General features: G+C 35.7%; 1 protein-coding gene across 1 annotated transcript in view; it reads left to right on the top strand.

The window, feature by feature from the left end:
- Positions 1–698: 698 nt before the first annotated feature.
- ADCY1 (adenylate cyclase 1) overlaps positions 699–15,809 on the top strand; it is a 224,060-nt gene continuing 208,949 nt past the window's right edge. Inside the window, exon 1 of the mRNA XM_044676500.1 lies at positions 699–904. Within this exon, the coding sequence (XP_044532435.1) occupies positions 704–904 (201 nt within the window). The 5' untranslated portion in view covers positions 699–703. The remainder of the gene's footprint in view (positions 905–15,809) is intronic.

Genomic DNA, 15,809 nt, shown 5'->3' with positions numbered 1-15,809 from the left:
AAAAAAATTAAAAATTAAAAATTAAAAAAAAACAACTAGATTAACTTGGAAGGAAAGAAGATGGTCCTACCACAGTATTTAATGAATGTATGTTGATTGAATGATTAACCTCAAGGACTGGTACTTCTGGTGCCTGGCTATTTGTGGAGCCATAGAAGAGAGCAAAATAATCCCATGCTCTCAGGAAAGATGAGAATGGCTTTTTTTTCTCTCCACTTTGAAAATTGTGCTCCCCGTGTGTGACTGTCCATTGGAGGCTTTGAGTCTACTTTGTAATACGTTTAATTAGGCTCATTACAAAATACATGTTTACCTTCCTCAGCCAGCTGTATTTTCTAACATTAAATGTGTGTAAGGAAAAAAATGTCCTTTGAGAGGGTACCTCTTCTTTTGGCTCAATGTGAATTACATTCTGGGCAGTGACATCTTATCCACTCACAGGAATCTGCTAAAGTGAGTCAGACCCACACCAAACTACATCCCCATATGTTTGCTTCTACTGTAGGGATGCAGGCCAAGTCATGAAATTATTCAAATGTGAAGCTCTCTTTACAAAACCCTAAACAAAGAAGCCCCAATTAGAATCCATCTCTTCTTGAAGCAAGGCTATTGAACTTTAAGAGAATACTTTGGACACTGAGAATTCCCAGACCAAATTGACTTCTTTCTTCATATACAAAAAATAGGGGGAGGAAGAACTGGAATGTTGTGGAAAATCTGTACATTAAAATATTTCTTTTTTTTTCTCTTACAGCTTGGGGCAAATGCTCTGCTTTTTGTCAGTGTAAATTTGTATGGGGTCTTTGTGAGGATTTTGACAGAAAGGGCTCAGAGGAAGGCTTTCCTACAGGCCAGGAACTGCATAGAGGACAGGCTGAGGCTGGAAGATGAAAATGAAAAACAGGTCAGTTTCCAATCACTCTTGGTTTCTCATCTTTTTCTTTTCCCTTCGTGACACTGCATGTATGCACTGAGTACTCAAATAAAAAGGACACACGTCCTTAACTTTGACATGTTCAGTATAATTTGATCTCATGGCTTTTATGGTCAAGATTCACTTATATTCTACACTGGAATAAAATGGATTAAATGATGTAATTAATTTATTTTTTGTTTTTCTAACATATGCAATGTCTAAAGTGTATATATTTATTTCAGATTTATTAATTCATTTATTGGGGTCTAGAAATATAACTTTATTGTGGTAGGAATTGCCAGTATAGAAGTGATCTCCACCCATATAGATGGGCCAACTCCTCTGTGCCTTATAGTCTTATAGTTTTCTAGGACATGGAAAAGTTTGGTGACTTGCCTTGTTATTATGGACTTGAATTCTTATCTTTTTAATGTCACATCATGGCTAGCCTTCCATTATGCTTTATATTAACTAATTTGAACTTATTATTTTGCTTAAAATATATTAGATATCAAGTTCAAAATACAAGAGAACTTTATAAGAATGAAATTAATTCCAAATAAGACCTACAACACAAGCAGTATGGTTCCATCTTTATTATAAGGATTTAAGGTTATCCTTTTAAATAAAAAAAAGTCTAGGGACGAGGTAATATTTGGAAAATTCTTGACATTATGACACCCAAATTCATTTACATCATATATTAGGTAAAAAAGGAAAGGGAGAATCGAGATGTCAAACATTCTTATATATTATGAGTTTTAATATGGATGGCAGTTCCTTTAGTCAATAGAGATATACACAGGAATCCAAAGGCAAGTGTTTTTTTAAGAGAATCGCTTCTAAATAAAGCTTATTGTTTCCAAAAGTTTGGCTAGACTCCAACTATCCATTTCTGACTCGAAGAAAGATATGACTAGTTTGGAGGAAAGCTTCCTAGCCAGCTTAAAAAAGGGGATTAATGCTTATTTTCCTGGAAATAGAATAGGCAAAATCTATTTCTAAATAATGTACAGTTTCTCTTTATGATGATTGAATCTGTTTAACTGTTAAAAAAAGCCATAAAGACTTCTCACATGTGAAAGTATAAATGATGCATATTTTAAAGCTTTGATTTTAGTAGTGCATGTCTAAATAATAAATTAAAAGTCTTGACCCAAATTCTCATTCAGTAATTATTTATATTTCATTGTTTTCATCTCATTAATCTCCCCCAGGTTTTAACAGTGATGTGTGTTTTGTTAGGTTGGGAGGAAAATGGAATGTAAAATATTATAAATCTATTCTGTATTTTGGGGTTGCATTTAATGTGAGAAAAATTCCAGGATAAAAAAAAAGTATACTGTGTTTATTGCTTTTATGATGTTTGACCATTCCAAAAATTTAGGGTTGTACAGAATATTAGTAGATTGCTTGTTTCTTCCCTCTCTTCTTTCCCTTCTCACATTTCTGTTGCCCTTTCATTTTCTTTCACCGTCACCCTTTGCCTCTCTCTTTTTTGGTATTTCTTCCCATTTATCATCTTGGCTCTATATAAGGCATGCTAGTGCTGAAGCTCAGGATATCTGACAGAGTCAAGTTGTTAATTCCATATCACAGGTATTTTCTGGGAAAATGACAAACCATCACTTTTTGAGCTCTCAAAAGATAGTTCATGTATTCATTTTTAATTTACTGAAGCTGAATAGGAGGAAAATAATTTGAGAAAATTATTTTTGTGCCTGTAGCAATTTAGTTACTGGAAGCGGGATGGAGGGACAGGACTTTGAGTAAGTGCTGAACAGAAGAGCAAGGTTGAGTGGCCTGTGTATGGGAGAGCTCAATTAATATATAGCCAAGGGAAAAGAAGGGATTATTCTTGCCAGTTTGTTGCTAAGTTCATTTGTTAAGTTGGAGAATATATACAAGTACTGTGAATACTTTCTAAATTTTAGTGTCTTTCTACAAAGTTCTATTTGCCCTACCTTAGTTATGCCTCCACTTCAGAATGTCTCCCTTCCTTTGCATTTCTTCTACTTGTTTTTTGGTCTTTTATATCCTCCGCTTGCTAGTCTTACTAAACAATTGGTCCTGTTTATATTAAGATAAATATTTATACTGGTATATAAGTCAATTGGGACAAAATAAATAATTTAATACATTGATTCGTAATAAATGGTATATCCTTTTGTATCTTAAGACAAAACCTTTCTTATGCAATATGTCCTTTTCTACATTATAATTTATCACTAAGTTTCTAAGATTTGACAAATATTATTTAATTTTTGTAGCACATACTTTGAGGTGGCTATTCCATCTCCCTCTCATAGGATGAATTAGATTCCTTGAACATGGCTATTCTACCTTCTCAAGCTTTTAAGGATAGCCCTGAGAGGTTAAGGTGGCTTGTGGAGTGCTATTTAGTTTTTGAGTCCCCACCAGCATGCTTTCTATTATGATTGTAGGTTGATTATTAATTAATTATTCATTAGCTTTTAGAAAGTTGTACTTTAAAAAGTTCTAACAGTATGGTCCATTAGTACAAAACATCTCTACCCCCATCAAAACCAACCAAAAAGAGTCAGTGACACATTGTTTACTTGAAGTAATATTCATTCTTTAAAAACTCAGATTTGAAAACACAATGAAATAAACATAAATATGTGTGTGACCAAATATCACAAAATGGAGTCATCAAAATCATTACCTGGCCCCAAACATTACCATAACATTGTATATCCTGGATATCATCCTAAATTCATACAGCAAAACTGTATGAGGTTTCTCCCCCTTGTTTTGGGTGTTTGCATCTCTAGTTTCCTTCCCATGGTTGATCTGTATCCTGTAGGAGGCCATCTCTTCTCCAAAGTCAGGGAAAAATATCATCTTCTTCCCATTTTATTGGGAGGCTAGAAAGAAGATGCTTTGAGACTCTTGCTGTATTTTTCAGTTATTATATGGGGTATATTTTGTTGTTTATTTTGGGGTATATTTTAGATATTTAGCTCCTTACATACCAAACTGCTGATATTTATCTGTTTTTGTCATCTAGAAAAAAATTTTAGGGTTAATTCTTCATGCCATTGGCAAGGTTGGGAAATGAAATCTCTGCAGTTATGGTGGCTTGTACTCCTTTACTCCCTATTTCTAGACTCAGCTGAAGTAATTAGCAAAAGGACATTTGAAGTCATCTCACTGTGTGTCTCCAGGATGTTATTTGTTTGTCAGTTTGTTTTTAGACTGGATTACTGCACTGAGAAAACAATAGAGCATCCTTCTGTTAGTTTGCTTATATTTGAAGAGTTTATTTTCTTTGCTTTTCTGTAGGAGTGAATATTAGGTCCAAAGATCCAGCAGCCAGAGGTGCTTGTGAAGCATGAAAAATTCATGGCCAAAGTGCTTTGGGGACATTTTTTTCTCACTCTGTGATTCTCTACTAGTTTTTCTTTGCTTTTTTTTTCTTTTAAGGATTCATACAAGAAGAAAAGCGTATTAGGTTATTACTAATTCTATTAAGTCTATTCCCCAATTAAGCACATTAGCTTGAGAGAATATTATCAGAGATTTCAAAAGTTACATCACCCACATAATTTATTCCATATTAAATCCTACCCATGAAACCACTGCATTTAAAAGATGGAAGGGAGAGTTGTAGTGGTTGCGTGAGGTAATAGATATGCTTATTTCATAAAATTTTTAAAAAGTAAGCAATGGCATTTTTACTTGAGATCCCAGAATTAAACTTTGTGATACTATGCTAGCATTTTTCTTTGAAGGATACATAATATTAGTTTAATAAATAATACAGCATTTCTTCCTTCATTTCATAATAATGATAAAAAGGTTTTGGGAGTTAGAGGTAGGATGTCAGCAGAGAGGTATGATTTCTTAACTCCGTATATTTCGTTACCCAGTGGATTGCCTTGTGAGAATGCCCTTAAAATTTTATTGAACTGACTACTTCTGCAGGAAGAGGCTCTTCCAAGGTACCCCACCTCAGAGGAATCAGAAGTACTTGCCAGTACCAGACCTGTGTTATAAATTACAATAATGTACTTGTCACAGATGCGTGAGCATACTATTTCCAAAAATAATCTTAGATACCATCTAGTTAAACCTCTTAATTTTTACATATTAGGAAAATGAGGCACTGAAAGATGAAGTAATTGCTCATCTTTTAAGTGTCAGTTGTGACTCAAATTTAGGTCTGCCATGCCCTCCATTATTTAATAACAAGAATATTAGCATTATATAGTGCTTTAAGGTATTTATACATAAATCATTTTATCTTCACAGAAACCCTGTGAGGTAGGTGCTATTTTTATCCCCATTTTAGAGATGAAGAATTTGAGACAGAGTTTAAATGATTTGCCCACAGACATACAACTAATAAGTGTCAGCCTGAATTTTACTCTGGTCTTCCTGACTCTAGGTCCACTGAACTACCTGAAGACTTCTCCTCTACTTCTCTCTTTTTCCCTTCCTTCTTTCCTCTTGCATTTTGTCCCTTTCATTTTTAGTCATTTCTCCCTGAATCTTGCCTCTTGGCTCTAGGTCTTTTCCTTTCTATCTCTCATTGTTTGATCTGAAAAGGAGTTATATTAAATTATGCTAAAATATTATAAAAATTGATTGAAGCAAAATGAGACTCCAGTCTTAGAAAAGGAAAACAAATGAAATATGTCTAGTTGCTATATTTACTAAAAGCTGATAAGGACAAATAAAAGATTTATTTCCCCTGATTTCTTTTTGAAGGAAGAAAGAAAAATTCAGGTGAGGGAATACCATTAGGGAGGTAGATGGTAGTAGGGGTAAGGGAGGAAGATTTAGAACTATTTGGCAACCTTGTTGTTGTCTTCCACGTATCATTATTCCCATTTTTCACTGGAGATATCTAAGGATCAGAAGAGTTAAATGACTCCTTCAGAGTCATACATAGAGTGAGCATTAAAGGTCAAGTTTAATCTTAAGTCATTTCTCAAAACTAATACCCTTTATTCTCCCCATTCTGTTTTTGAGCTTTCTCATGTGCCACCATCTAGATTTCTGTTCAAGCACAGGAGAATCTTAGAAAGCTCTGTTATCAAGGAGATGTTCTTCTCTATGTGTCCTATTTAATGATTTATCTCATAAGGAATATCTGAAAGTGACAGATACACATGGTGTTTGTTGATGGCAGCCTCTGCTGACTCTCTTGTCATTTAGAGCATAAAGAAATAAATATTTTTTAAAATGATTGGTTCTTTTCAAACAAATCTTAGGTATAAGAGGTAGCTGTCTGAGAATGAATAGGGGAGAGATAAGGGAGGGGGAATTAAGAGATATAAAACTAAAAGGTAGCAGTAAAATCTCATTTTTTTAGAAGTCTTCATTCTTTTGAATCATCCTAGTATAGTGGGTAATTAAATGAATTTTGAGTCAAAAGACCTTTAATTTTGGGATAATTCAAACCTGAATTTGAATTAATCACTTTACCTCTTCAGGTCTCTGTCACCTCCTCTGTATAACTAAAGGGTTGGGATAAATAATGTCAGAGTTTACTTCCAAAATCCTATGATTTTTGAAGCTTGATGTTGACAAAATGTTTCAAGTTGCTAGGGAAAGAGTATTTTATGAGATTTGTTTACTAAGGAGTATTTCTTGATGGGATTTGGAGAAAACTAGAGAGAAAACATTAGGCTCTTCATCAAAAGAAATACCAAGCATATCCATGTTTACCCTGGAAAAAATATTTTAGATCCTCATTCTAAGTGCTGAAACATGGGAGATGTCTCCAAATAGAGTTTCAAATTGTTCAAATAGTATAAACATTTTTTAGTCACCAGCTGTGCATGGATACTCTGCTAGGTGCTTGGGGAGATTAAAACAAAGCTAAATTAAAACAAAGAAGATAGGGATTGTTGGCAGTGTAATATTTAAAATTAAATCATGAGGCTGCTAGTAGCTGTAGTAGCTTTATTACATCATAGTAGTGATAGTAAAGAGAGAGAAATGTAGGAAAGAGGTAAACAGTTGATTAGCTTACTACCCTATATGCCATTTGATGGATTGACGCTTACTAGTGACAGGAGTTCTTTTAGGTTCCAAACTCCAGCCAGAAGAGCAGGAGAGAGAGTGAGCAGTGCCTTGGTCTTCCTTTATAAGCAGTTTTTTCCACTCACTAGTCCTTCCATGTCACATCTCAGGAACCAATCATAGTTCCTCAATTTGCCTGGCACCACCCAGGGGGACTGTGCCTGTGGGATCAGTTTCTCATCTCATTAGTTTCAACTTCCTTTCTCTGAGAGACTGTTTAACCCCACACATCTCAATGACAAAAGACCTCCAGGTCACTGATTGATGATATCAAACAAAGTGACATAATGGGGAGGGAAATTCCCTTCCCACAACAGGATCATAGATTTAGAAGGGGAAGTAACCTTAGAGGCTATCTAGTCTAATCTTGCATGTTATTTAAAAAAAAAAAAAAAAGACCCAGCAATGTCAAATGAATTGCCCAAGGCTGAATAAGTAAGAAATGATAGAACCAGGATTCAACCCAGGTTATGTAAGTACATATTCAGCCCTCTTTGCACTGTTCCACAATGAGGAAGGAGGGGAATGGTCCAGATTCATATTACATTTAAGAAATGAAAGTTTATTATAATAATAACACGAGGAAAGAGATACATTTGTTCTGTTCTATTCTATTTAGCAAAAAGTATTAAAGTACTTACAAAATGTAGAGTACTGTGCTAGATAGTTGGGATATATTGGCAAAAATAGTACAGTACTTGCCCTCTAGGAGCTAGCATCCTACATGCACATCTCTTTGATGTCTTAAAAAAATTACTCTGGGTTATGCTTTGGGTTGTTATTCTATTTTTGCTGTGGTTATTAAGGTAACACTTTTCATTAGTGGATAGAGCAGTGGGCATGGAATCATTATTATCATCATCATCATCATCAATTATCATTATAGCTAGCATTTTTAGAGTATCTACTATGTGCCAGTCACTGTGCCAAGTGATTTACAAATCATACCTTAGACACTTACTAGCTGCGAGATTCTTGGAAAGTTCTTTAACCTCTTTCTGCCTCCATATCCTCAGTCATAAACAGGTGTTATCCTCCACATAATATCTCTCATATAATAGGACATACTTCCCAAGGATATCGTGAGGATCAAATGAGATACAATTTGTGAAGCACTTAGCACCATGCCTGGCATATTGTAAACGCTTATTTCTTTTTGTTTTCCTTTCCCTTGCCAACCAGCATGCCAATAAACATTTATTTCTTGCCTTCTTTCGGTGTAGCATGACGTTAGGTATGATTCTTGCTTTCAGAGAACTTACAATGGAAGTATGCTATATGAGACATGAGGAGGAAGACTCTTACCAACTGGGAAGCCTAGATTCTTATGGAAATACCAGTCTCTACTTTCCTAAACTACTTTATTCACATAGATTATCGTAGAATTATAGTATTGAAAAAATCCTACTAAATCATCTTATATAATTGCTTGCCCAGTATGTGAATCTATTTCCTCTTTCATTAAAAACTACAACTTTTTAAAATTTCAAAACTATTTCTCTGGGTCTCAGATTCTCAAATTATAGGTACTTAAGTGTTGGAAAAGATCAGTTAGTCCAATCTGTATCAGATCCAGAATCTCTCTTCTAAGACATCTCTGATAACAGGGCATCTAGATTATGACACATCACGTATGCACCAATCTGCTTTACCTTTTCATATTCTGACTAGTATAGCTGAAACACTACTTTGATTTATACTCATCCATGTATGCAATCATTCTTTGTTAATCAGAAGTGCGTGATTATCTAGTCAACAATCCAAATATCATCTTCTCTAGGAACAAACCCTGATCCTGACTCCTACAGGTCCAAGGAAGCATGCCTTCTACTGATTCTTATGACAAGGTTTCTTCTCTGTCCAGTTGGAGGTTCTGAGATGGCATTCTGGCAGTTCTCTATCAGTCAGTGCTGCTCTTGATGGGATGCAAGATGTTTTATTATCCTCATTTAGAAGGTAGATCTGATGACTACTCAGAGGCAGAGTGTTGGCCAGAGTGTTAAGTGAATTTTTATAATTCTGACCATTGGTGTTTACAACTTATATCTTAGTTCTGATTGGTGGTTAAATACTTAAGTTTATGATTAAAGGAAATAGTCGATCAAAGTCTTAGTTTACCAATATAATTTGCAGATTTTAAAAACTCTGTTATTTACCAGATTTGGGGAGTACATATCAGTTGTTTAGAAGCACTGGGTGACACACAGATCTTTACCAAACTATACACAAGTGCTTATCTTATCACAGAAAAATAACCCTTATATAATTATTTAGTCACAAAAAGGAGGCTTAAACAAAACAAGTTTCTTTGTGTTCTGTTAACATACTTCTTTCTTTTTCACCTGTCCTTAAAAATCTCAAATGAGAAGCAGTCTCCTACTTCCTCAAACTGTCCATTCCACTTTGGAATAACACTAATTGTTAGTGTGTTTTTCCTTATATCAACCTCAAATCTGCTTCTTTGCAATGATAAATTATTATTCTTAGTTCTGTCTCTGGGGCCAAACTGAATAAATCTTACTCCTCCACTTGTCAGCCCTTGAAATAGTTGAAGACAGCAGTTTTGCTTCCACCAAATTTTCTTTTTTCCAGGCAGATTTTTGCCATATGATACCAAAAATGGTGCTATCTGAAGGCCGTTTGCTATACTGACCACCCTATTTTGAATGGTCTTCAATTTATTGCTGTCTTTTCTAAAATGTGATGCTTATATCTCAACACTGTACATCAGATGGAATCTGGCAAAGATTGAATCAATGAGATTCTCTTCGTTATTTAGGACAGTAAATTAGTGTAAGGTAGTAAGTAGATGGAGAGCTCACAAGGAAGCAAGCTGGGATGGAGTCCAGCCTCTGACATGTACGGCTTTGGGGATCCTGTACACTATACTTAGCACTCTGGTTGTTCTTTCTAACTATAAGCTGCTGAAAAGGTGCTGACCTATATCGACAGAGGGAGTTTCCACTTCAGAGGGTACCTTATACCAATAAAATCAGAGGTCCAGTCACTATGCCTTGTTTGGGATACTAATCCTCTTTTCCAGTGTAAGAGGGAGTGCTCTTGAAATGAAGGTCTTCTGAGTCTACAAGATGGAAACATTAAACTATAAAGTGACAAGCCTTCAGATGAAAATTAGATTTTTCTCTACCTAAGAGAGGGTAGGAAGTTTGAATTGCTCAGTTGCTTATGAAAAGGCCAGTGAGAGATGAACTTGCCTCCAGGGCAGAGAGTGAATTCATACCTGTGCCCCTGGGCACTTATTTACATAAGATTCCCAAAGGAGAAGGGGCTTTTGACCTAAGGAGACTGTGTAATAGGAGAGGCTGGCTAAAGCTAAAAGAGCCCTGTAGCATTTCAGTTAAAAAGTCCAGGGTAATATTTGAGCTGAAGGAAGCAAAGTACCATCAGCTAAAGGATGAATCTGAAAACAATTTTACCTGCCCGTTGATGAGCAAACCCAGGAGGCTGCCAGTTATGCTACCAGAATTTATTAAGCACCAACTATGTGCCAGCCATTGTGCTAAGTGTTAGAGATACAAAGAAAAGGGGAAAAGAGAACCTTCTCTCAAAGAGCTCCAGACTGCACCCTGAGAAGATCCCAGTGGCAGAGCAGCTTTCTCAGTCCTATCTGGCAATCAGTCAGTGTCCAGCAGGAGCAGAGTCTACCTGGGCAAATCTGTCAGCAGGTGAGCTAGGTGAGGAGCTGAATCCACTGAGTGACTTGTTTGATCCCCAACCCCTGGTGGGTCCAGGGGAAATCCTGAATTCTAGAGGAGCAAGACTAGCTCAGCCACCAATCCCAAAGCAACACTGGTTAAGTACCATCATGAGGATCCTCCAAATAGAGAAAGGACTTAGGATCCCTGTAGTTAGAGTTGTGAGTTGGATAAAATGCAGGGCTTGGAATCAGAAAATCTTCAGACACTTACTAGCTGTATGACCCCTGGGCAAATCACTAAATCCTATTTGCCTCAGTTTCTTCTCTTCTGTAAAATGATCCAGAGAAGGAAATGGCCAACCATTCTAGTATCTTTGCCGAGAAGACCCCCAAATGGAGTCACAAAGTCAGATATGACTGAATAATGACTAAAGATCCATAGTTAGAGCTGTGAGTTTACTTGGCCATTCCTTGCCTCATTGCCACTGGACTTTTAAATTCATTCATATTCTTCTGACTCATAGACCCTAGGTATGTTCTTGGTGGGAGAGATACTTTGTAATTAGAGTTCTTGCTTTCATCTAAATAAATACTTTTGCTAAAGAACTGAGGAAACCCAGGCAGCTAAGAGGCTCAGTGGATAGAAAATCAGACCTGGAGACAGAAGGTCCTGGGTTCAAATGTGATCTCAGCTATTTCCTAGTTGTATGACCCTAGGTAAGTCACTTAACCCCAATTGCTGAGTCCTTTTTGATCTTCTGCCTTGGAACTGATACAAGTATAAGCAGAAAGTAAGGGTCTTAAAAAAATAAATTAATTAAATAAAAAAGAAAAAGAACTAAGTAAACAAATATAATTCTAAGGCAGAAGGTAAGGGTTTAAAATTTTAAATTAAATTAAATAAAAAGAATATAAAAAGAACTGAGTAAACTAATTGTTAAAAGGAAGTGTAGGTATCCTTTCTATATCTCAGCCTTACTTATTGAGATTTCAATGTATCATGGGTTGACATAAGAAATTAAATGAGAATTTTGGGGGATTTTTGAAGAAGTCACAGATGACATGTAAAGACCAGAAATGATACATAAAAAGTTTAGAAACTCAGAGATGCCTAAAAAATATGTATTATATGATATAAATATATTTTATCTCTTAATAACCATTTATATATCCAATTTCTATTTTAAAGTTAATAAAACTAAAAAGTTGAAGTTTTAAAATAGAACAGAAAAGCCAAACATTTTTATGCGGATTTTCCAGATAAGGAAAATACTCCTAACATCTATGATGTGGAAGAAATGTCTGTAAAATACTGGGGATTCATTAAATAGTGTTTAGGAGGGAAGCTGCCCTTTGGATTACCCTCAGAATGTTGAACTGAAAGCAAGCTTCCTTATTGTGTTACAAATATAATAAAGAGACCAAGTCTTAACTCCAAACAATGATTTATTTAGCAATGCATGTGATTGAAAAAGCAAATAAAGACCAGGGCTCTTAGTAACCAAAGACCCAGAACCTCAAAATCTATACAGTTAATATATAGTTTAGAAGGAATGAAAAAACAGGAAAAATGGAATTATCAAGATGGAGACATCTGGTTTCTGATTGGTGGGAATAAAGAGACCCTAAGGTGAGAGGGACAGGGGTAATTTTAGGTCAGGTGACCTTTATTTTATGATTTTTTTTTTTAAAACCAGTTTGGTACATTTCTGAGCAAGGAATTTTCTCCAGCAGGGACATTAACATTATTCCTCAGAGCACAGGTTGCTTTCTTCTCAGGGGATCCAGTTCTTCACTTTATTGTTTTGATTGTTTCCAGCTTTTTATTCATTTTTCTCCAATTACATGTAGCTACATTTAAAAAAAAAATCCTTATCATCTGTCTTATAATCATTACAGTGTATTGGTTCCAAGATAAAAGAGCCTTAAGGGCTAGGCAATGGAGGTTAAGTGACTTGTCCAGAGTCACACAGCTAGAAGAGCCTGAGGTCAAATTTGAACCCCAAACCTCCCATTTCCAGACCTGGCTCTCAATCCTCTGAGCCACCTAGCTGCCCCCTTATAATTTTTTTTTAAGTCAGGTGACCTTTGGAAGGGAGAGTAGTCTTGTAACTTCTCCAAAATCAGTTTACAAAATGTAGTTTACAAGCAGCTGAAATTTAGCTTCACAAAATGGTGGATAAAGTAAAAATGGAGTCACTAATACTATTTTTTTTTTCTAAAACGGAACACTTGGGACCTTATCCAGTGCCAGAGTTAGCTGGACAATAAGGACTCAAGGTAAAAGAGGTATAATAAATATTACCTAAGATCTTATTATCCTCTTTGACTAAATTTTGCTTTTGATTCAGTGAGTTTATAGTGCAATAAATTATTATTTTGCTTTTGATTCAGTGAGTTTACAATCCAATAAACAGGGCTAGTTTTTTGTTTCTTTTCTTCCTTCTTTCCTTCCTTCCTTCTGTCTGTCTTTCTTTTTTTTTTTTAATTTGAGGCAGTTATTAATAGAGGGATAGGATTCCAGAGACAGTGTCTGGGAGTGAGAGAAGAAGTGGAAAAATAAGGATCATTCTAGGCACAGAGAATGGTGTGAATAAAAGGAAAGAAATAGAAAAATACAAGTCATGTTTGGACAAAGGCTGCATGAAAGGGCATACAAGTAAAGATAGTTTGGGGCCATGTTTTAGGGGGCATAGATTGTGAGACCAAAGAGTCTGACTTTTTTTTTTCAGTAAGCAGTGAGGAGTTTTGCAAGAATGGTAAATAATACCTAACAAAATCAGATTTAAATATTGTAAGAGAGTAAGTAATCAATAACCTGAGGGGATAGAAGGAGACAAGGGCGGGGTATAGTAGGATATATTTTAAATTTATAAATGAATAAAAGCCAGGACTTTGGTACTAGCAGGAACATACATGTATATAGCAGTGCTTTGGAGGCTGAATTGACATACAATACTTACTGGCTAATAAGCATAACTCTCAACTAATTTGGCACCCTTAGCAACTGGCTTCTAAGCTAAATCAGTTACAACCGGAAACATTTCTTAAAGATATAGATCCCATTGTCCTTCAGCAGAACAGAAATGTGTATATAATAAAAACAAAAGGTTTTTTACTAATCAGTTAACTAACCATCTAAGTTTGAGGGTTTTTTTTTTATGATTTTAATCCTGGATCTTTATGATCTTAGTTCCGTTTTTTGAGTTTCAGTATTTGCTAGGTTTAGTTTTTGACTCTATTACATATCACTTGATGCTATAATTTGGGCAGGCCATTTAATTTTTGGAGGCCTCAGTTTTCTCACATAGAAAATGAAGAATTGGATTGTATGACTTCTCAGATTCCTTCTTAGTCTAATATACTATAAGTCTCCTAAACTGGAGAGTGAAGATTGTTAGAAGTGCAAGGAGAGAAGGATGAGAGAAACCAGACAGCTCCAAGCAACTCTTGGGTCAAATCCTGAAAATATAATTTCATAATTTGTTTTGAAGGAAGTCCCAGAACATCAGACTCCTTCATATCCAAATGTAAATTAAAACAACAAATGAACCTCAAAGTAAAAGAGAACTAGAAAATTTTGTTTGTGTCTTTTAGGAGAATGTATTCTACTCCCTTTCATTAGTGCAAATAATTGAGAACTAATTGTATTTGCTGAGTCCTCTGTAGATATTGATTAACCTAACATGTCTCTCCATTTGTACCCTGATGGTGTGTTAGGTAACAATCCCAAGCTATCAAGGGCAAATGAAAGTTTGTTTTGTTCCAATTTTATTATCCCGAGCTAAAGTGGGAAGCCAAGGATTTTATCTTCCCTGGTCAGTGTGCTAATGCAGAGTTGGGACAGAATCTGAATTTGAGAAAAATATATCTTTCCTTTAATAAGTGTTTAAGTGCTTACTTTGTGAAACATTTGCTGGGCACTTTGTGAGGGAGGTGTGACATTTAGTTAAAATGTGGCTCTTGTCATAAAGGCACTTATAGTTTATAAAGGAAATAAACATAGATACATTTATTATAAATATTTCTGGATAAGTGCATTTGGGAGATAAAGGAAATGAACCTGTGTGAGAACTAAAGGGAGAAATGGTTTTTGGTGATGAATTAAGGAAAGCTTTGTGGAGGAGATTGTCTTTGGATTTGGCTGGAAAGGTTGAAAAAAAATTGATATGGAAAGAAGGGAAGGGATGATATTTTAGGCAAAGGGATTGCCATGAATGAACATCTGAAAGAGAGAAAAGGCAGGAAATTCTTAAGGAATAAAGAGCTGTTTCTAAGAGTTTATCATCTAAATACAAATAAAGCATGTATTATATGAATAATTGAAACCAAAATGTGGCAAAGTAAAAATTTTGCTATTAGATAGACAGCTACAAAAAAATTGAGAAGGAAGAGATTGATGTCAAGCTTTGAAGTAAAACCCTGGATCTGGGCAGGTAACCTGGTCAGGAATGACCAACTCCAAAAGTTAGTTTAAAAAGAAAAAGGGAAATTTATTAAATTGAATGCAAGTTAAATGGCTGAGAGAGACAAAAGTAGGAGGAATGCTGCCTCCCAGAGAAGATGATGTTTGGGATACTTATACTCTTCTGACAACAGGGCCAGAGGTGGGATGATGATGGGGTGACATATCCTTTGGGACTCTGGGACCTGAGATAGATCATGTGGTTATGTCCTATGCCTTAAAGTCAAGAGGAGGTGAACTGTCCAGTTTAGGGAATAATCAGATATCTGGGATATAAAACAGATGCTTATCAGAAGAGGGGAGAGATCAAGGGAGTGTTTCTCTCTGAGACTTCTTATCATTTGGCTTCTGTTGCTCTAAGTCACCTTCCCTCTGCATTACAGGAATGCACATGAAAATGAATCTTTTATGTACTCTCTGACTTGGGACACTTTTGGGGCTTGGGGATGTCTAGAGGAAGCCCATACCCCCATATCATGGCAAGACTACAGGGCAGAGATCTTCATTAATTCATTTATAAGTATGTATTACCTACCATGGTCATAGGTAGTTAGGGGGCTCAGTAGTTAGAGCCTTGGATCCCAAGTCAGCAAGATCTGATTTCAAATCCAGCCTCAGACATTTACTAGCTGTGTGACCATAGAAGTCACTTAATCTTTGTTTGCCTTAATCCACTGGAGAAGGAAATGGCAAGCTGTACCAGTGTCTTTGCCAAG

The sequence above is a fragment of the Gracilinanus agilis genome, chromosome 1 (genome assembly GCF_016433145.1).
Source record: "Gracilinanus agilis isolate LMUSP501 chromosome 1, AgileGrace, whole genome shotgun sequence".
NCBI classification, from domain to species: Eukaryota; Metazoa; Chordata; class Mammalia; order Didelphimorphia; family Didelphidae; genus Gracilinanus; species Gracilinanus agilis.
This window is presented reverse-complemented; position numbering and strand designations above follow the sequence as displayed.